At 44.6% G+C, this 21,168-nt stretch overlaps 1 protein-coding gene across 1 annotated transcript; it reads left to right on the top strand.

The window, feature by feature from the left end:
* The first annotated feature begins 2,298 nt into the window (after window positions 1–2,298).
* iqsec1b (IQ motif and Sec7 domain ArfGEF 1b) lies at window positions 2,299–18,772 on the top strand. The gene is made up of 13 exons (XM_080000682.1): window positions 2,299–2,594; window positions 5,840–7,101; window positions 7,821–7,982; window positions 9,667–9,789; window positions 10,733–10,899; window positions 11,122–11,261; window positions 11,973–12,002; window positions 12,346–12,471; window positions 12,561–12,660; window positions 12,776–12,937; window positions 13,573–13,749; window positions 15,925–15,974; window positions 16,967–18,772. The coding sequence occupies exons 2-13, from the start codon at window positions 5,846–5,848 to the stop codon at window positions 17,603–17,605; spliced, it is 3,132 nt and encodes a 1,043-aa protein (XP_079856808.1). The 5' UTR covers window positions 2,299–2,594; window positions 5,840–5,845; the 3' UTR covers window positions 17,606–18,772.
* Window positions 18,773–21,168: the final 2,396 nt, after the last annotated feature.

The following is a 21,168-nucleotide window of genomic DNA, read 5'->3' on the forward strand; positions in this document are numbered from 1 at the left end:
GACCTCGTGTGACTTGGCAAAAAGGACTGGTAGGCAGCGGTGGGGAAAGGACGCGTTTCAATGTGACACTGAATTGAATGGTGGCCACAATACAGATTGGATAATGCTATCACGGTCGTAGAAGCATGGCAATCTGTTTGTATATTTAAAGTATTATTGCGGCCGTTCTATCACAGCTGTTTACTCTTTCGCTCTTTTCTTTGAAGCAAAAGCAGGAGTGAGTCCAGACGGGTGGATATCAAACCCTCCCTCTTTTGTCCATTGAGCTTTTTATTGCAGCCTACCTAATCTAACCTGACACGTTGTGACAGGGCGAGACCGGTATTTGACAAGGTTATGCGGCAGTAGTCGCTCGCAGACGAATGTCCTCTTTTCTGCGCTCATCCATCATTTGGGCAGAGTTTTAGATGGAAGTCAGCTGTGGCGGCTGATAGAAACGTACCGGCTGCCTGGAGAGGGATGTGACAAGTCTAAACAAAATGGAACGGTTTTTGCCCAATTATTCACAACTCGAGACGGCAGAATGTTTCAGGGGTGAGGTTTAGGAAATTAAGTGTCAGTAACACCATCTTTTTTTTTATAGCTCCCGGACCATAGCGACCAAAAAGCACTCCGTCTTAAAAGCCCAACAGAACCACAACCAAGCTTTGTTCTTGTTTTGATGAGTAAAAAGCCATGATCTAATAATTGATGGACTGCAGAGTAAAACTGAAGTTAAACCCCGGGGGATCATGATAAGATATTGAATTGTCATTTATTGAGAATTAGACTTAAAGAAAACTTCCACTTGAGAAGTTGCTTTAGGTAAACAAATTGTGCTTTCGCTTCCCGATATATGTAAAAAGTAGACCGCATTGCTTAGTACATGACACTTAGAATGAGCAAATCCAAAGGTTACATTATGTTAGTGAGTTATGGGTAGGGCATAATTTATGCCGGATCCTGCTGGAACATGTTCCGGGACCTTCCAGATTGGTACCGGCACCTACCTGATTGGATCCGACAGCTCCGCACAAGTTGCGGAGCTGCGGCTCGCGCTGCGAGCTCCGCGTTCCCCGTTTCTCCAAACAAAACAAATACAAATAGTGGGTTTTTAGATTAGTATTTTTTAGGACTGTACCCGACTCACAACTTTGTCAGTTGAATCGGATTTGCATCGGTCTCACTCTCGGAAGGTACAGACGATGCGCGAACCAGCGATGGGGTGCCCGCCATCAGCACCTCAGAACAGTGTGTTTTTATTTTATTTTACGTCTCCTAATGGAACGAAACACGTGGGTTGGAACGAATCCAGCATAATGGGAACACTCTCTGTGACTCTCTCGCTGATCACCCCCTCTCCATGCATTATTTGCAGAAAATAATCTTTACGAGTCGTGCCCCATACACACATTGTTTTTAGTTTAGGAATGAGGCTCGGCTGTCCGTGTTGCTCTCCGCCATTGAGGCGCACAGAGAGCCGTGTCCGTTCCCTTTAAGAATATAACATTTATAAAAAAAAAAAAAAAAAGTTTACTGCTTATAATATCCTTGCACTTATTTCTTGTTTAGAGTTTCAGTATGAATTGCCATTAGGGCTGCGGTCTTCAGAGATGAATTGCTGATCATTTCCCAAAACTTAATTTAGAAGAGCAAATGCCTCCCCCCAATCTGATTGCTGCCTTGACCTACAATTAAAAAAAAAAAAAAAAAAAAAAAAAAAAAAAAGGCATTTAATTCCTTAATGGAGGGAGTTTCTAAGCTGGCTATATTTATTGGACTTTAACCCTCTTAAACAATAGTAATCAGCTAAGATACGTGGACTAAGTAAGCAAATTAATACCATTATTCTGGAGTGGCATAGCCAATATTTGCATGCCAACACTTTTTTTTTTTTAATTTCAACACATATTTAGCCTGGCCATTACTGGCTTTAGGTCATCCGGCATGTTATGTTTTTGGGAATTGAGGACTGGATAATTTACCAGTGATCACTTTTCAGCTGCTCAGCCTTCCACTATTTACTGAACAATGCTGCTCCTAATAAATGGCAACCTATAATCTTATAGCTCTAATTTTATTCATTTACTATGAAATCTGATGGAGATTTACAAGCGCCACTTAGACTGCTCCATAAACACTCCTCACATTTTTCTCTGCTGATGGTATCAAAGTTCACCATGTGTGACGTCCTCTGTCCTGGACAATCCTGGAAACACACTGTACTTTAGACTCTAGAGAGAGTCGCTCACTCCACGTCAGTTATGCTTTTCTGAGGTTTTTGTCTCAGTAAACGGCTACGTGGATTAAAGCCGCCCTCTGTGTTTTGTTACAGTGTGGAAGGTGATGCTCCAGGCGGCGAGGTGGGCCCCACTGTGGACGGCAGCGGGGGCTACGTCTGCGCCCCCGTGACCCGCAACATCGGGCTCGGCCCCGACCACCTGGACGGCCATCTGTACGGCCACATCTTCCTGCCCGCACAACAGCGGCCCCGCAGGCCCAAACTCCAGCACTCGCAGTCCATACTCCGCAAGCAGGCCGAAGAGGAGGCCATCAAGCGCTCCCGCTCACTCTCCGAGAGCTATGAGCTCTCCTCCGACCTCCAGGACAAGCAGGTGAGGAGGACAACTAAAGAGAGACAGTCAGTCCTTAGTTGGTGTCAAATTGGTTTCTGTACTTGAAGTAGACAACAACATTTCTCATTCACTGAGACAATCTCCTTTGGCCTCTAAGATTATAGAAGCAGTTTCTTGTAGTGGCAGTCTGCATCAGGGGGTTGAGATTAGTGCCGTCCTTATTCCCTCTAGCGAGTCCACCAATTTTCCTGGCCTTCCCTTGTTGCTGGACACAAATGCATTTGATGTTTTTTTATTACCTAGTACAATTATTTCTAGGATAATAACCGGTTTATTATAGGGTTAATTATGGTTAATCTGGCATTAACAGTTTAGATTCAGTTAAAGGGGATATTATGAAAAACTCACTTTTTCAGTGCTTGTGCACATTTGGGTCTATGATGGGCCTACTAACGCACAAACTGTGAAATAGGACAACCCAGTCAGTTTTTTGTGTGGTCCATATTTAAGAAAACATGTGATTCAACAAGCCATTCTGATTTGTGTCTCAGTCCTACGTCACGTTTAAACAAATTTGAATTAGAACTACCCCTATCTGAATAACTCTACCCACGGCTGGAGAAATTCTAAAGCGTCACATGGAACTGCTCTGTTGGCTTCGCAGACCAGCACAAATCTTTAAAGAAAAGAGGAATTTATACCAACTGACTGTAACAAAACTGCAGATGAGGGAAATGTAAGTATAGAAAAAGTAATTCTGCTGTGTGTTTCTTTCAAAAAATTTAAAAAACAGCTGTGCCGGTCTATTTGGCCCGGTTCTAAACTGGTTCAGAACCCACCTACAGGACAGGCAGTTATTTGTGTCCATTGGAGATTTTGTGTCAAATGGTGAATTTTATATGGGGAGTGCCCCAAGGTTCGACTCTTGGCCAATTATTGTTTAACCTCTATATGCTCCCACTTGCACATATTATAAAGAAACACAAGACAAATAACTATGCAGATGATTCAGAACTGTATTTATCCCTATCTCCTGATGACCTACTCCCCATACACTTCCACACTCAGTGTATTCATGATATTAATGCATGGATGTCACAGAACCTTTTACAACTGAACAAAGATAAAACAGAAATACTCATTTTTGGTGCAAAAGCTTAGAGACAGAAAATTGCAGCTCATCTCAGTTCTCTGTCTCTGGAGAGCAAGAATGAAGCCAGAAATCTGGATGTAATCATAGATGGCGATCAAAATTTTAAGAGCCATATCAATCACATCACAAAATCAGCCTTCAAAATTAAGAGGCTTCCTGTCAAAAGCAGACTCTGAAAAATGAATCCATGCATTCATAACGAGTAGATTAGACTACTGTTCTGGCCTATTCACCAGCCTCCCAATATCAGCTGTGCAGTGACTACTGTTAATCCAGAATGTGGCTGCACACGTTCTCACTGGGACAAAAAAGTTTTAACACATCACACTTGGTCTTAGATCATTACATTGGCCTATTAAAACTAGAATTGATTTTAAGATTCTGCAACTTGTATTCAAAGCTCTAATTGGCCTTGCACCTCAGTATATACTGTAAAAGAGCTCTCAGGTTCACAGGCAGTGGTCTTTTAGCCATCCCTCGTACCAACTCTAAAGCAGGGGAGGCTGCCTTCTGTATCTATGCCCCAAGTAGATGGAACACCCTGCCTGAGTACCCGAGAGAGGCCCCCCCACACTGACCTCTTTCCAAAGCAGGTTAAAGACCTTGCTGTTCATTGCAGTCTATGACTGACTTCTGTGTTTGTGTGTGTGTGTGCATGTGTGTGTGCATGTGTGTGTGTGTGTGTGTGTGTGTGTGTGCGTGTGCGTGCAGAAATCGGTTTGTAATCTCACATCTGGAAGTGCGGCATAATTAATTCATCAGTCTCCTCTTGAGGAAGATACTCAGTATACGTCATATCGAAAGCAAACAGTGATGCCCAAGTTATGATAAGGCCTCAGTCTCAGTGGCTCGCCAACCCTTCTACGCTTTTGAACTCAAAGGCCACCAGAGATCCAAGCTCATCAAGCGACTCACACCATCCATGCATCTCCTTGAAAAATGTATTATTTCAATAAGGAGTAGATGCCACAGCCTGCGAAACAATCTCTCTCATCTAGAGAAATTTAGACTAAAATCATTCTCGCTCGTTCTCTCTATGTTTTGAGATTTGTGTGTGTGCTCTGTATGCTATGAGAGCTGATTATTCTGCACTGACTGTTCTTATGATTGCACAGACATTCTCACATTTCTCAACTTATTTTCAATACTGAGTTTGATTTCTAAACATAAATATTAAAGAGTCCAGGCTACGTGCTCCATCAGCATTAGTTGAGTACTCGCCGACAAGTTGTTGAACACAGCAATCTTATGGTTTCCTTTCAAAACATGCAGATCAAAATCATCCTTCGATATGTCAAGTGACGTGAAGTCAGAAGGTGAAACCGCTTTGATGAAATAAGGTTAAAAATTGTATCTACTCGTGAATGACTAGACCCCGTCTTCTTCGTGTGTAAAAAAATTTCACAGGACGCCGCCTCACAGGACACGAAGAAGAGCTGTGGGGTGGGATGGTAGCTCAGGAGGTAGAGCTGGTCGTCTAGCAATCTAAAGGTTGCTGGTTCGATCCCAGGCTCCTCCTGCTAGCATGCTGTAGTGTCCTTGAGCAAGACACTTAACCCCTAATTGCTCCTGATGGCTGCGTCCGTCGGTGTTTGAATAATTGTAAGTCGCTTTGGATAAAAGCGTCTGCTAAATGTAATGTAAAAGAGCTGATATCACTTTTGTATAATATGTCCCCTTTAAGAGCAGCCTGTAGAAGTCAGTTATATTAGTTGAGCTTTGCGTTCATGTTCTGAATTAATGTCTGAATCTATTTAGAGCATCCTTATTGTATCAATATTAACTATTATAACGCCTTATCATAAGAAATACTATTGTGCAGAATTATTTGGCCATTCCTCAATTTTTATTGTTCCTTTACAAAACATCCTTATCCTTTATCTCCTGCTATTTTTCTCCTCTAATTCTCTCACACTGTTTTTTTTATTTTCCATTGAGCCATTTCATACAATTATTTATGTTGTCTGTCATAATCTTTTTGAAAAAGAACCTGTTTCCCCATTACAATGGACATTTGTAAGAATCAAATAGGCATAGGAGCTAATGGACCACTTGCATGTTGTGCTCAGGCCGTTTCCAATGATTTAGTATGAGTCATTTCAGATAATATTGTTTTTTTATGTCTCTGCAGGTGGAAATGCTAGAGCGGAAATATGGTGGGCGTTTCATAACCCGACATGCAGCCCGCACCATACAGACAGCCTTCCGTCAGTACCAGATGAACAAGAACTTTGAACGTCTACGGAGCTCTATGTCTGAAAACCGTATGTCCAGACGGATTGTCCTGTCCAATATGAGAATGCAGTTTTCCTTTGAAGGACCTGAAAAAGTCCACAGCTCCTACTTCGAGGGCAAGCAGGTGTCCCTGACGGACGAAGGCTCCAAAATCGGCGCGCTGGTGCAGGCAGAGCATAGCGGAGACATGGGCGTCCAGGCCAAGTCTCCGGCAACTCAGACGGACTTCACGGATGCCATCACGGAACTAGAGGATGCCTTCTCCCGGCAGGTCAAGTCTCTGGCGGAGTCTATAGATGACGCTTTGAACTGTCGCAGCATGCACGGCGAGGACGGCCAGCCAGAGGTGGTCCGGGGCCACTCGGACATGGAGAGGGAGGTCAGCTATCAAGTGAAACCCTCCCATAGCACCTCTGAACACCGCAAGCTGGACGAGATGACAGCCTCCTATAGCGACGTCACCCTGTACATCGATGAGGAGGAGCTCTCGCCCCCGCTGCCCCTGACCCAGTCGGTGGACCGGCCCTCTAGCACCGAGTCAGACCTGCGGCTGCGCTCGCTCAACTCCTCTCAGGACTACTGGTCCCTTGCGCATAAAGATGACAAGGGGGACACGGACAACAGCTGCCGCAGCACGCCATCCCTGGAGTGCCAGGAGCAACGCCTGCGGGTGGACCACCTCCCACTGCTGACCATCGAGCCCCCCAGTGACAGCTCGGTGGAGCTGAGCGACCGCTCGGACCGCAGCTCCCTGAAGAGGCAGAACGCCTATGAGCGGAGCCTCAGCGGCCAGCAGGGCAGCCCCAAGCACGTGGGCCACGGCCTGCCACCGCGGGGGCCCTCCAGGGAGGATGATGTGGCCCGCCACCGGCCGCGGCAGCTGGAAGCTCATCTGGCCATCAACGGCACTGCAAACCGACAGAGCAAGTCCGAGTCGGACTTCTCTGATGGGGACAACGACAGCATCAACAGCACGTCCAACTCCAACGACACCATCAACTGCAGCTCTGAGTCATCGTCCCGGGACAGTCTGCGTGAGCAAACCCTCAGCAAGCAGACGTACCACAAGGAGACACGCAACAGCTGGGACTCGCCCGCCTTCAGCAACGACATCATCCGCAAGAGGCACTACCGCATTGGCCTGAACCTCTTCAACAAGTACATACGCACGCCACCTTCCTTTTTGAGACGTAGCTAAGGCCTTTTGATATGAAAAGGGTTGTGGATTGTTGTTCAAATAATGGACAACAACCCACAATTATCCTGCGCGGTCTTTGTGACTTGTAAAATGTCAGAACATAGAGGACTTAATTGTTGCTTTACGAATGATTACTCACACAATATACCTCTTTGGATTTAATTCAAATAATCACATGGAGTAATTGTCAAAAGTGTTCTCTAAATTAGATCATTAATCTGTAAATGGAACTGTTGATATGCAGCGGAGGCTAAAATCTAAAATCTTCAGCACGATAGCTCTACTCTTATGCTGATTGAAACCCGAGCATCTGCTCACTGTGTTTGTGGTGTAAAAAAGGCTTATAAATCTATTCTGCTGCCGCCTGTTTGGCTATTTGCAGTTGGATTCAACTGTGCCTTTTCTGTGCTTAATCCGAGATGATTGTGGATTTGCTTTGCTTCAGAGGCGGCCATTAAGTTCCCCTTTTAATCATGCCTGATCAATGGTGTGGAGAACAGTAGTTTTGCGCTCCCCAGACTCAGCAGGCTCTTCCAACACTACCCTCTCTCCCTCCCTCCCTCCCTACCAGCCTTCCCTAAACCCTGTCCCACATCTGACACACATTTGGCCGGGGACACAAGTGCAGTGGGATAATCACAGATTGTCCTCTCTCTCTCTCTCTCTCTCCCACCTACAGGAAACCAGAGAAAGGCATCCAGTATCTTATTGAGCGGAACTTTGTTCCCGACACTCCAGTGGGCGTGGCTCACTTCCTGCTCCAGAGGAAAGGCTTGAGCAGGCAAATGATTGGAGAGTTCCTTGGCAACAGACAGAAACAGTTCAACAGAGATGTCTTGGAGTGAGTCAAGCTCTGTTTATTTTCCATGAGCTACTTGGTGCTATTGGATGTGTGCCCTGCTTTCCACTGTCAATCTGATTTGCCATTTGCTTCATCTGTGGAAGTACGGAAAGTAAATAATTTCGAGCAGATACAAATCACCTTTCTCTAAAGGTCATCACTTATACTCCTTTTCAACAAGTTAAAATAGGTCTCTGAGGTCAACCAAAACATGTCTTTGATGTTTCTTTGCTAAAAATAACACTGTATCAGATTATGCATTCTAGCCATTCTATTATGCCTCTATGGCCCTCTGTTTCAGTCCTTATATCGATGGGCTGTTTCTGTGTCTGTAGCTTTAAATGTAAATGAGCTGCTGCTCCCCATGCCCCACTCCAGCTACATGCTGGACAGGGACGGAGGTGAAATGGCCTCCATGATTCTTGGCAAGTCAGTGAACTTCTTGTGAATCTCTATAAAATTAGCAGCAAGCAACACTCTGCGGACGTCAGCACCCATTCTCTTATTTTACTTTCCTGTTATTTAAGAGTGTTGATAAGATGGAGACAATTAACTATGACCTCAACTATTAGCGTTACCTAGTGTTGAACAGCAAAAGAAATACAGAACAATTATTTTTTTAAATACTTACCGTCGTCTGCAGTTTTGTCAAGGACAGTTGGTATTATTTCCTCTTTCTTTAAGAAGATTTTTGCTGGTCTGTGCAGCCAACAGCAGAGCACTTCCCATGCTTAGCTCTTATCTTCGGCATAATGCACTTGCGGAAAAAAGGCGCACCTTCGCAAAGGTAGCTCTCAAGCCGTGAGTGGAGATGCAAATCTGAACGGCTTGTTGAATGACGGCTTGTTTTCTGACCGAGGGACCCCACACCAAACTGACTGCGTGGTTTTATTGTACAGTTTGTTTGATAGTAGGCCCATCAGAGACCCAAAAGAATGTGCATGAGCACTGAAAAAGTGAGTTTTCTTAAGTGGTAACCCTTAAATTATCATGTGTGTATCGCTTATAAATAGTTGCTTCCTTCAAATAGCAATTTCCTTGTATTGGACCTATTGCAACTCAACTGTAATGACTCAAGTTCACTCATAGAATTACATGCAAATCATCAAAAGTTTAGTTTATTTGAGTATAAGAAATCAGATTTTCAAGCGCAGGATTTATAGATTCTTGGCTGAGATAGAAGAGCGATCGTAAAGGACCAAAACATGTCTGGGAGATTGTCACCGCAGTCAACATCACTAAAACAATAATCAGAAACACTAGATTTCCTTTTGGATTTTTCAGCACGATTTTATCTCTCCCCGCATTATTCTACGCAGTGTAAAACACCCCTACATTTGTCTGATCGCCTCCAAATAGCACTTAATTTATGCAATCTGAAGGGACTTCAATGCGGTGAGTTGACACTTCCAACCAAAGCAACCCTTGAACAGGGCCAAGACGCAGTCAGTCAGCGTCAGGTTTTGAGAACAGGTTTCTAAAGGGCTTCTTAAGGCCCTACCACTTAATCCTGACATGAGATCTGATCTACACTACTTAGAAGAGATGCAATCTACCAATTCATGTATTTTTCTACCTGACAACCCCACTCCTGTCCACTCAATTACTTAAGACATCTGGCCCTTTCAAAGAGTAGTTGTTGATATTGACCATTGATCGGCTGTTGGTGTTGTTTTCCCCCAAGCTGCGTGGTAGATGAAATGGATTTCTCGGCAATGGAGCTGGACGAGGCCCTCAGGAAGTTCCAGGCCCACATCCGAGTACAGGGAGAGGCGCAGAAGGTGGAGCGGCTCATCGAGGCCTACAGGTGGGGACGCAACGACTGTTTAGAGTACAACTGTTGGCTCTTTGATCCAAAAACTGTTGTGCAAAGTAGACGTTTGCTAGCAGAATTGTTCCGGTGTGGTGACATAGCTGATCAGTAAATGGTAAAAACTATAGCTTTGCATCATCTCAAGACCACCAGGGCCATCAAATACTAAAGAAAATAAATAGGCTCCAAGACCTCAGAAAAACTCCTCGAACATCTTCACTAGATATTATTTATTGGACATAAGCGTGATCATTGGAGTTAAATGGGGCTGAACCACTGTTTGAAAGAAATAGGGTAAAAGAAAAACAACAACCATGAAATTGTTTCAAAGCTAGTATCAAAAACAGCTTTGAGGGCCCTAGAACGCAGGTGCCTCTTTGGGTGCCTTATTTATTTTCTCTCCCCGAAAAAATGCTCCAGCTGGCCCAGAAAGAATGCGTTCCAATCAGTGCTCAGAAAGAATGTCTCTGGCTCTACACAAACACGATAACTGTTGCGTCACTGGGTCGGGAGGAAGTGATAGCTGATCATCCAGTGCCAGCCTGTGGCTAAGCTGGTATCTTGTCACGATCTTGATTCACATCAATGTTGAGGGACATTGAATGGGCGTATTGGTATGATCCGTCTTGATCGGTGATAAGATGCATAATTTTAACGACCACAAAGGAAATAGTAGAGAGAGCGCTGTGTTTGCATTGATATTCATCCTCCTGCTCATGAGTGGAACTAAGTGCTTATAGGAAAAAATATAGATTTGTTGTTGAGTATTAAAATGTGCTCAGATTTTGTGCTTTTCTTTTTTCTCTGATTCCCTCCAATATGAGATCAGAAATGGTGCTTCAAGATGAGAATATTACCTTTCTACTGGGGTTTGGGTCTGGGTGGTGTACAAAATTTTGAAGAGTAGCTAATGATATTGTAACACCCCTCTTTCCAGCCAGCGCTACTGCATCTGCAACCCCGGCGTGGTGCGACAGTTCAGGAACCCTGACACCATCTTCATCCTGGCCTTCGCCATCATCCTCCTCAACACCGACATGTACAGTCCCAACGTCAAGCCCGAAAGAAAGATGAAGCTGGAGGATTTTGTCAAGAACTTACGAGGTATTTCAGTATTTAATTCTACCCCCCGACCCCCCTCCCACACTACAGGAGCATTGCAGCCGAGCTAAAGTATTACTTAGTTGCTCTTAATGGCTGTAAGCATAGGGTGGTTCATGCTTTGGTCCATTGTTCTGTATATTGGAGTTAAGTTCTCTCTGCCCTGTGGACTGCCTTTGTCAAGTTTATCAACTCTCTCTCTCACTCCCTTTCTCCGTCTCTCAGGGGTGGACGATGGCGAGGACATCCCGAGAGAGATGCTTGTAGGAATATACGAGCGGATCCGCAAGCGGGAGCTCAAGACCAACGAGGACCATGTGTCTCAGGTTCAGAAGGTGGAAAAGCTCATCGTGGGGAAAAAGCCGGTGAGTCTCAAGTTAACCCCTGTGTACCGCTTCCACTTCCCCTCTCCTTTGCAGAGGTTAAATCTACCGGGGAAGCTCAAATGACCAAAATGTCCTTTAGAATTGTCAGATGGAGTTTTCTTAATGGAGCAGTTTATTAATGACCAATACTCTCAAAATAAGCAATAAACAACTGGGGGTGGAGGAAATAAGTCCCTGAGAGCCTCCTTAACCAGAGCAGACCTTCCTCCTCCACCCGACACATCCGATACCTGACGACCGGAGACCTTCATCCTGAGTTACTCTAATGTAGCCTCCAAGAGCTGGGGCGAGCGGCACGGAGGTCCCCCGTTGCTCCCCCATTTTTAATGAATGGGATCATCAGACGCCTGCACTCTATGAGCCAGGCTGGTGTTTACCTCTGAGATCGCGCCCCTGTCACTCCACCTCTTATGGCTTATGGATCCTCATTCATTACCCTAACTCCACTCCGGTGACACAAAATGGGTCAGCAGAGGCCCCAGAGCATGGGACAGACCATTCTCATCAACGTTAGACATAAATCCTCCTACTTTGCCACCAGTGAAACCGCACAAATGGATTGTTAAGAAGGGAGAATGGTTTACAGTTGGGAAAGGACATATAGTTTGCTTTAAAATCCATAAACCTTGATTTTAGTTTTTTTGTTTTTTCATTCAAAGTGCAATGTTTTTCTCTCTCTTGACTCTACAGATTGGCTCTTTGCACCACGGCCTGGGCTGCGTAAGTATCCGTCTTTCTTCATGTCTATATATAATTCAGCGTGCTTAACTCCACGTCCTTAGGATTTAGCTCAAATATTTGAATGTTCTTGACCACTTCTTAAGATTTGAAGTGGGAGCGGGCAGTTTGGGGTCCCTGGGTAATTCCCTCCCCTTATAAGAAGCAAAATACACAAAGACTTGCTGCAGCACATTTAACAGTGGAAGATTGGATGTAGAACTTCTATTTTTGGGGTTGAAAATTTTGAAATTCTCCACCGCAAGCAGCATCGGAAGTCAAAAACAGAGTTGGAAACGCTGACATTGTATTTTAAGTGTATGACATGGAGTGTGTGTGTGCGCAGGTATTGTCCCTACCCCATAGGAGACTGGTGTGTTACTGTCGACTTTTTGAAGTGCCCGACCCCAACAAACCGCAGAAGCTGGGCCTCCACCAAAGAGAGATCTTCCTCTTCAATGACCTGCTGGTGGTAAGGGAAGCAAACCCAAAGAACCATAGCTAGATTCAAACGGAAGGGGGCATCAAATACAAAACAGTCTGTGTGATTGTTTTCGCAAGGTCACAAAGATTTTCCAGAAGAAGAAGAACTCTGTGACGTACAGCTTCCGCCAGTCGTTCTCTTTGTACGGCATGCAAGTTCTGCTCTTTGAAAATCAGTGTAAGTAGGTTCTCCGCAAAGGTATTTTGCGTGGTCGTTTAATAATGTAATGTTACCATGAGAGTCTCTATGTTTCATGGCAATCATCACTCATAATGGCTCGACCCCTGAGCAGATTATCCCAACGGGGTCCGTCTGACGTCGGCGATACCCGGAGCCGACATCAAAGTCCTCATCAACTTCAACGCGCCCAACCCTCAGGACCGCAAAAAGTTCACCGACGACCTGCGGGAGTCCATCGCCGAGGTCCAGGAGATGGAGAAGTATCGGATAGAGTGTAAGCAGAACAGCCGGTTTAAAAATAATGTAGAGTAGAGACAGGGTGTAGAAATCCCTTACTTCCATCGTGCCGTGGTGTTAATCACTGGCCTGTTAAAGGAAATAGACAGAGCGTCCATTAGTATTCCAGTCAGGGAAGGTGGAAGCTAGTTTGCCATTCACTGCCATAAAATTGCATGCTGGGAACGTGTTCTCTGTCTTCTCTAATGTTCTCTGTGTTTTGATCAGTTTCCATTTAGTTTTAGATAAGCTTGTTTTAAAGCAGCCTTAGCCACTGATGAACTTCTGATGTCACACACATACACACACACAAGTGTGAAGGTATTATGGGGCGTGGAGAGGCTTGATTTCCATTGGGGAAAAAGGTCACGTGACTTAATAAAAAGCAAATCTAGTTGACTTCAACAAGATAAGTAGGACTATATAATATGTTGTAGTTTGTTAATTTTTGGGTCTATTATATATTTCCAAAGTTTTTAAATTTTCCGGTAATTTCTAAATTATTGTATATTCCGAATCTATCTGGCCGTACGTCCGTCTGTCCGTCTGTCCATCTCTGGCATTAATGCCCAATGTATGCATACCTAGCTGTACGTATCAACGCGTGCTCTTTTTATTTACCCTCCTCCGCAGCCGAGTTAGAAAAGCAGAAGGGTGTGGTGAGGCCCAGCATGTCTCAGAGCTCCGGTCTGAAAAAAGACGCCGGAAACGGCAACCTGAGCCGCGCCAGCCTGGACGACAGCTACGCCATCGGGGAGGGCCTGAAACGCAGCGCCCTGAGCAGCTCTCTGCGGGACCTCTCAGACGCAGGTACGATCCCCGGGGTCACACATCTCAAAGTAGACAGCTGACCCCCAGGCCTGAAATGCTGGCATTACACAACCCACTTCTCCTGGACATGACCGGTGTTGAGAATGAAATGGGTTTCTGTCGCACGGTTTAGCCTTTGGCACCGAAGCCACTGTGGGTAAGGGAACAGTTATGGCCCCGAGCGAACTCTCTCGTGTTAGAGAGGTGGCCATGAGGCGGCTCGATAGATGTGCTTACTAATGGGCCGTGGTGTAATTTAGTAGAGGCCATCAACGAATAATCCTGCGTCACTAGTGAGGAGGAGGGTGGAGGATGTGGGTGAGGCCCTATGTAGGTCACCGCGATCGATTTGAGTGTCTTAGCATTAAGAGGAATTAATGTAGTGTCGTTGATTCAGACCTTGAATCAATGATAGCGTTTCCTCCGCGCTGACCCCGTCTGCTCTGTGCATGGCAACCGAAACACTGGCGCCAAACAACTACGGCCCCTCACATACACACACACAGACACACACACAAATAGAACGGATTTTAAGTGCTTTATCATGCACAAAAAAATCTCTTGGTAGTTAGCATTTAGCTGACTTGCCACTTTTTCTTTGGCATAGTTAGCAGTGCGGTCGACCATATCAGTAGATGCATCCAATCCGGTCCATTTCTCTCTTTTTTAAATCAGTAGGAAGTTCAGATTATTCAGATCTTATGGTTAGCTAACTTGGCAACGTGCATTAAGATCCCAATTGTTCAGGTTTGGCAGCTGGCACTATGCGTAGAGCAGGACGGCTAATTCTTGGGTTCAGGGAAAGGTAGAGTTTGTAAAAGCAGCTGCCCATGAAATGACATGGATACGGAAAGATCCCTAAACAAGGGCCAAAATAACGGGGAGGTGTCCTGCCAGCTGTGTCCAAGGTGGACATACGCTGTGGTCTTTTAGCTACGGCTAGCATAGCGGTTGGTCTCAGCAAAAACTACTGTAGCAGTGGCTTGCTTCTTCCCCCATGCCCGCTAGTCCTTTTCCACTTCCTTTAGGTGTTCTCCCTTGGTCTGCCGCTTATGGCAAGACGTTTTAACATTTGATCCATAGAACGTACTCGTCACTTTTTATGAGTTACTACTACTCGTATTTTAGTTACTTGTTGCTATTCCAACTGTTATAAGTAATGTTTTTAGTTTCACTAGTCAAAATGTATTCGGTACTAGTACTTATTTATTAGATACAAGTAACTCTTCCAATTGTTACTAGTAACTGTCGCAATGTTTCTAGTAACAATTTGGACAATTTTGTCATTGAATCCTATGGGGCTTCGCATTTGAGGTATCAAATATTTGCCTCCAACTAGTATCTATTCCCATTGTGTCTAGTAACTTGTGACTAGTGTTCATATACTTATTCATTAGTGACTAGTGCCTTTTCTTGCTGTTACTAGTAACATTCTTTGTTTTACCAGTAACAATGTATTTTTACCCGTCATGGGAAATGACTACACAAAACAGCTTGTTGATAGTTGAATTGAAAGTGTTACTAGTAAAAATAAAAATGCAAAGGCAGGAAGAGAGAATAGGCCAATGCTTGAATTAGAGGTAAAAGCTGCGTATGCAAGTCATTATTTGTACTCAAATAGTTTCCCTCAAGCTTTACTTGTAAAACAAAACATTTTACTAGTAATAACGGGATAAAGCACTAATCACTAATGAATAAGTACTAGCACTCAATTAATAGTGACTAGTGAAATTTTAATAGATACTAGTAACAATGGGAATTGATACTAGTAACGATGGGAATTGATACTAGGAACAATGGGAATTGATACTAGTAACAATGGGAATGGATAGATAAATGGAGGCAAATATTTGTCCCATAGGATACAATGACAAAATTGTTCAAATTGTTACTAGAAATGTTGCGGTAGTTACTAGTTACAATTGGAATAGTTACTTGTACCCAATAAATTAGTAATAGTACGTAATACATTTTGACAAGTGAAACTAAAATAGTTACTAGTAACTTATATTTATATAGTCTTATGGATTGATTGTTTAAACAGCTTGCCATAGCCGCTAACTAGTCTTGAGCAAACATTATCCCATCGGGGCGTTAGTCTAGACGCTGTAGTCCTACATCTCAACCAGGCATGTTGAGACGTCTCTAATCTGTCATGTTACATGTTCTGGGCAGGCAAGCGTGGGAGACGCAGCAGTGCAGGATCACTAGACAGCAATATGGAAGTAAGTGGGAAGCCAAACCAACGTCAAGCCTGTCTTCTCTTCATCGATGTTGGTGTGCCTCTCCGAAAGCACAATACTGTAATGTTTTTTTTTGTTTGTTTGTTTGTTTTTTTGTTGTTTTTACAAGCTTCTTTTGTTTTTGCTGGTTTTTGCTGCAAGCACCTTGCTGGTCACTTGGTCACTGCATGCGTTTGGGCTGAGTGCCCCTCTGTAGAGGAATGCTCTGCTTTGTGCCTCAAGCGTCTTAACACTCCCATGCACCCACCATGACGGGACTTATAACACATCTGACCTAAAGACCGCTCCACAACTGATGATAGACATCTTGTTGTTTTTTTTTACACTTTTTTTTACACCCTCAGTCTCTACTTGAATTTCTCCCTCTTCCATGGTAATTCTGACTGAATAATTGTTCCTAGCTGTTAATCAATACAATTCAAGGCTTCAGGCAACAGGGAAACAGATAAACATATTGGAACCCTCAATCTCAAATGCAGTCATATTGAAATATATATATATATTTTTTTTATGATCCTGTGATCATCAACTCACAAGGCAAATTATTTTTGATATTCAACTGGGAAAATCTAGAAAAATAGAAATCTAAGACCCCTGTCAAAAAAATGCTGAAAGTCTAGCGTGTGTTTGCATGGAATGCATGGCTTTTAATGATCTGCTGCAACTTTTAGAACACATTGGCCGCTTTGTTTGTCACTGTGGGCTGCTTTTGTTGTGTCAAAGGTAATTCCCAATTAAGATACACTGGTAGAGAATTCAGTGCACATGAATGAGTGTCCCACGCTAGAGAAAGAGCACTTTGGTGTGTGTGTGTGTGTGTGTGTGTGTGTGTGTGTGTGTGTGTGTGTGTGTGTCTGTGTGTGTGTGTGTGTCTGTGTCTGTGTCTGTGTCTGTGTCTGTGTCTGTGTCTGTGTGTGTGTGTGTGTGTGTGTGTGTGTGTGTGTGGTGATCTGACCATGCTCTCTCCTCCCCAGGGGTCCATCATTAGCAGTCCTCACATGCGGCGGCGGGCCACCTCCAGCCGGGACTGCCCGTCCCGCCACAGCGGCCAGTCACTCTCTAACTCCTCTTCGCTTTTGGGCTCCCTGTTCGGCGCCCGGCGGGTCAAGTCGCCCAGCCCCACCCCGCAGTCTCAGCACCCCACCCTCATCTCCCACACGCCACACCCGGCCAACCTGCACCATACGGCCCGGGCGGAGACGGAGGGGGGGCCTGTGCCACCCCACCCGCATCACCCGCAGTTCTGCCACGTTGGCCAGAACCCGCCGCCCTACCACCACCACCACCACTACCACCCGCCGGCGCACATACAGCACCCGCCACACCAGTTTCACCCCATGCCGCCCACCCACGGCCAGCAGCCTGCGCCCTACCCTCCGCACCCCTACGGGCAGCACAGCAGTGGCAGCGGCGGTGGCAGTGCCGGTGGCGGTAGCAGCGGCGGTGGCGGTGGCGGTGGCGGTGGCGGCGGCGGTCACGGGGGCCACCCCGCCCACTTACCACACCCGCCACACCCGCAGCACGGCCCCCACCATCACGGGCCCCCACCTGCGCCCTCCCCGACCCCAAGCAGCACCAAACCCAAAAACAGCGGCATCAGCACGGTGGTGTGATTGATCGGGATATGAGATTTCCCCGGGGGACCTGGAGGCTCCGACAAACTAACGAGCGGGTGTGACTGTAAACCGTGGCGCAGGGGGCGCCGCGGGACGTTCGGCCAGACATCCACCTCATTCACACCACTCAACAATCAATGATGGGCAGTTGACTGAAAAACAGATCTCCTTTAGGTCGGCCCTTTTAGTTCTGGCGACTCGTCCTGCACCTCCTGTCCATCCATTTTGAGAGTGACCGTCGAAAAGCAAAAAGCATGCACAAAAGACCACAACTACTGTTTCTCCTTAAATAAATGACAGACCTACGGGCGTGCGATTCAATATCTCGCTGACTAGTATTTCACAAAAAAGAAGTAAATAGTGACCTTAACCTTCATGTCTCCACCGTGTGATTTCTATCTAGTCCCAGGGTTGTGTTTTGGCTGAACGAGGCGTTTGACGACAGGTAGAGCGAGCAACGGCCTCCGCAGTAGCTGTAAGAGTATTTAACGTAGAGGTAGCTCAAAGTACACTGTGATATCTCCGTAAGCAGTAAAACTAAATGTGCCAATTATTGAAGCATTTACTGATTTTAGTCACAAAAAAAGTTTGCTATGTGTATATCATACATAGTATTTTGTAAAATAATGACAATATTATCAACAGTTATTATTATGATTATTATTATGATTACAATTATTATTATTATTATTATTATTATTATTGTTCCAGAACAAATTACATCAGTCTATGGCATCGATGAGAACTCTCAGTATTATACTCTTACATAGTTGACGTTGTTTTGCTATTATGAAACCGGTCAAAGCTTTGATTAGTTAGGCCATTCAGCAGCGATTCAGCGGAACCCGTTTGGGTGTTCCACTGTTGGGGAGGGGGTTCCGTGTTGGGTTCAGGCGCCACAGCAGGGAAAACGACGCCCTATACGACTGCCGAACTTGTCTTGGTTTTCATGAACCGGAAGCTGCTCAGCTGGCTGAGTGTGCCCCCGCCCGGCCGCCCTTTCCGGGGTCTGTTCCTCTGTGACGGGCTGTGTAGTGCAGCGCTCAGTCAGACTCCGCCACAGTAGAGCCACGCAGATTAACCACAGTTCCGAAAAAAGATAAAGAATACTTATCATTGCAGCAAAGGGCAAGGTTTTTTTTTTTTTGTTTTTTTTTCATATATATCACTCACCGTACTGACATATTATTGCAATGGTTGGTTGTGTGTTTCGAGCAGGGTTTTTTATCTGTCACTGCGTATTGAGATTGAGACACAGCGTTGGTTTGCAGAGCTGATATCAGTCGGATGTTAGTATTGAATCATGTTTAAGGCCAGGGGATGGCTTTTTTTTTTTGTTTTCTAACTTGTACGTGCAATATGTATTTACTATTTCATACGTTCTCCCGATGTTTTCCCCTGTTTTGTTTTTCTCTTCCCGTCTCAAGTGACGTCTCAAGTAAGCGTCCGCAAGGATCCGGAGGGAACGGACCCCTGCCGCCGCCGCGATGAGGAATGTGAACTACAATATTGCATGTAACATTTCCAGGCTCTCTGACTTATTTGTATGCTCCCAAACTGCAGTATATCAGTATTAACATCGACATGTACTGAGAAGTAACGGTAGCGTAGGATTGACTCGATTTTTTTCAGATAAGGCGAAAGCCCAAGTCAAGAGGTCGGCCAATGTGCTTCTGTCACTGCTGGAGGAGAACCCCAATTTTTCACTTCTCCCTGGTGCACACAGTAGATCGTGGCCGTTCAGGTTGATTCTCGACACAAGGAATTAAATTACAAGAAGATGATAATTCGGCGTTCGTAGTTAAAGGTCTTTTTCGATGGGAAAATCGCGATCAGCGATACATCGGAATGACCGATGAGGACGTCGACAAAGGCGGCTACGTTTGCCCACAGCGACGAACGTTCAAGTTAAACTTTGTAATGGATCTGTCCCAATAAGTGTCTCTCTCATGACTTTGAAGATATGCTCAAAAAATTAGTCAAAAATAAAAACAAGCTAAAGCATCGTTCCTCAGGACATGAATTGACATCGATAGGTATTTCACAACCCCTACAATTGATCAGCTTTGATTAGGCCACTCTAAAACAATGTGTCCCCTACTTCCACTTTTGACAGACTTGCCTGTGACTTTCAACGAGTGGAATTCCAAGTGTATTCAAACCTAGACAGAGCTCTCCTTTAAAGAGGGGAAAAAAAAAAAAAAGAATGTCAGTGTTGACAGCCGTTTGTCTCCAGCTTCTTCAGCAAAATGCATGCCACTGATGCCTACCGTTTCTCTTTCGTTGTTTATTTCTTACGTTGTTTTATTCGATTCCACCGAGTCACGGGTTTTACCGAGCCCCCCCGACTCGCTACTAAGTTGCTTTGATTTCTCTTTGACGCTTGTTTACATGCCGACGATTTCTGACCTGCTTTTCCGTCTTCTATTTAAAGCTTTTTTTGTTCGGCCTCAGCATGCATTTCACCTGTCTCTCTTTTTCTTATTTTTTTTTTTACTTTTTTTTTCTTCTTTCTTTTTTTCAATGTATAAAAGACTTGGCGTTTGTCGCGCTGAGTAGTGTAAATAGCAAACCCATCCCGGGGGATTTGACGTGACTCTAAAAAATGTAAAGGAGTTTCAAAGGGAGGTCAGGGAGAGACTGAAAACGAGAGAGAACATATGTAAATAATCTGTAAATTATTATTATTATTATTATTATTATTATTATTATTATTACTACTCAATGTCTGCAGTTACATTGAACACGCATTCCTACTCCCCTCTGATATTTACATAATCAACTGCTTCTCTCTGCTTCCAACAGTACGGAATTATCATAGGACCAAGAGATGAACCACCAACTGTTACAGTTATCAGCTGTATCTGCTTCTTGTGTCTCCTGTTGTCATACCCAAATCCCCCTTTATAAGTGGAAGGGAACAGAGGAGTGCTCTTATTTTATTATGCATTCAGTTTCTAAGTAGATGAAACCCTATTGATGTAAAACTAGTATTGTGACAATGTTGAAAAAGCGAAATAAAACAAATATACTGTCCAATCGACACTGTTCTTCGCTGTCTGTCTTATTTAATTCAAATGAACTGCGTGTGTGTGTGTGTGTGTGTGTGTGTGTGTGTGTGTGTGTGTGTGCGTGCGTGTGCGTGCGTGCGTGCGTGCGTATTGTGATCTGACCATGCTCTCTCCTCCCCAGGGGTCCATCATTAGCAGTCCTCACATGCGATGGCGGGCCACCTGTGTGTGTGTGTAATTTGACATGACTAATTTAATTTCCTGAAATATGTTTATTTAAAGTTTCTAAATGTAATAGTTTATTAATTTTTGCATTTATACTACTTTGGCAGTCAAAGCCACAGTTCTCAATAAAGAGCCGAACAGTAGTTGTTATGGTGTCTGTGTGCACATGGCTTCTGGCCAAATTGTATATCATTATATTAAATCTCTCCCTGAAAAGTAAGCGGCCTCTTCTCTTTAAGCTGTAATGTGCTACTGAGAGGCAGGTGATCTAAAGAGACTCTATGCCCTGTTTGTCTGTCTGGCCCTTGAGGTAGTGAGATAAAA

This window comes from Zeus faber (assembly GCF_960531495.2).
Source record: "Zeus faber genome assembly, chromosome: 5".
NCBI lineage: Eukaryota > Metazoa > Chordata > Actinopteri > Zeiformes > Zeidae > Zeus > Zeus faber.

Excerpts from the sequence above, each read along its gene's own strand:
- iqsec1b (XM_080000682.1), top strand. The coding sequence starts at position 5,846 with ATGCTAGAGCGGAAATATGGTGGGCGTTTCATAACCCGACATGCAGCC. Across the intron at positions 13,750-15,924 it reads GCGGGACCTCTCAGACGCAG|GCAAGCGTGGGAGACGCAGC; the intron begins GTACGATCCCCG and ends TGTTCTGGGCAG. Across the intron at positions 15,975-16,966 it reads CACTAGACAGCAATATGGAA|GGGTCCATCATTAGCAGTCC; the intron begins GTAAGTGGGAAG and ends TCTCCTCCCCAG.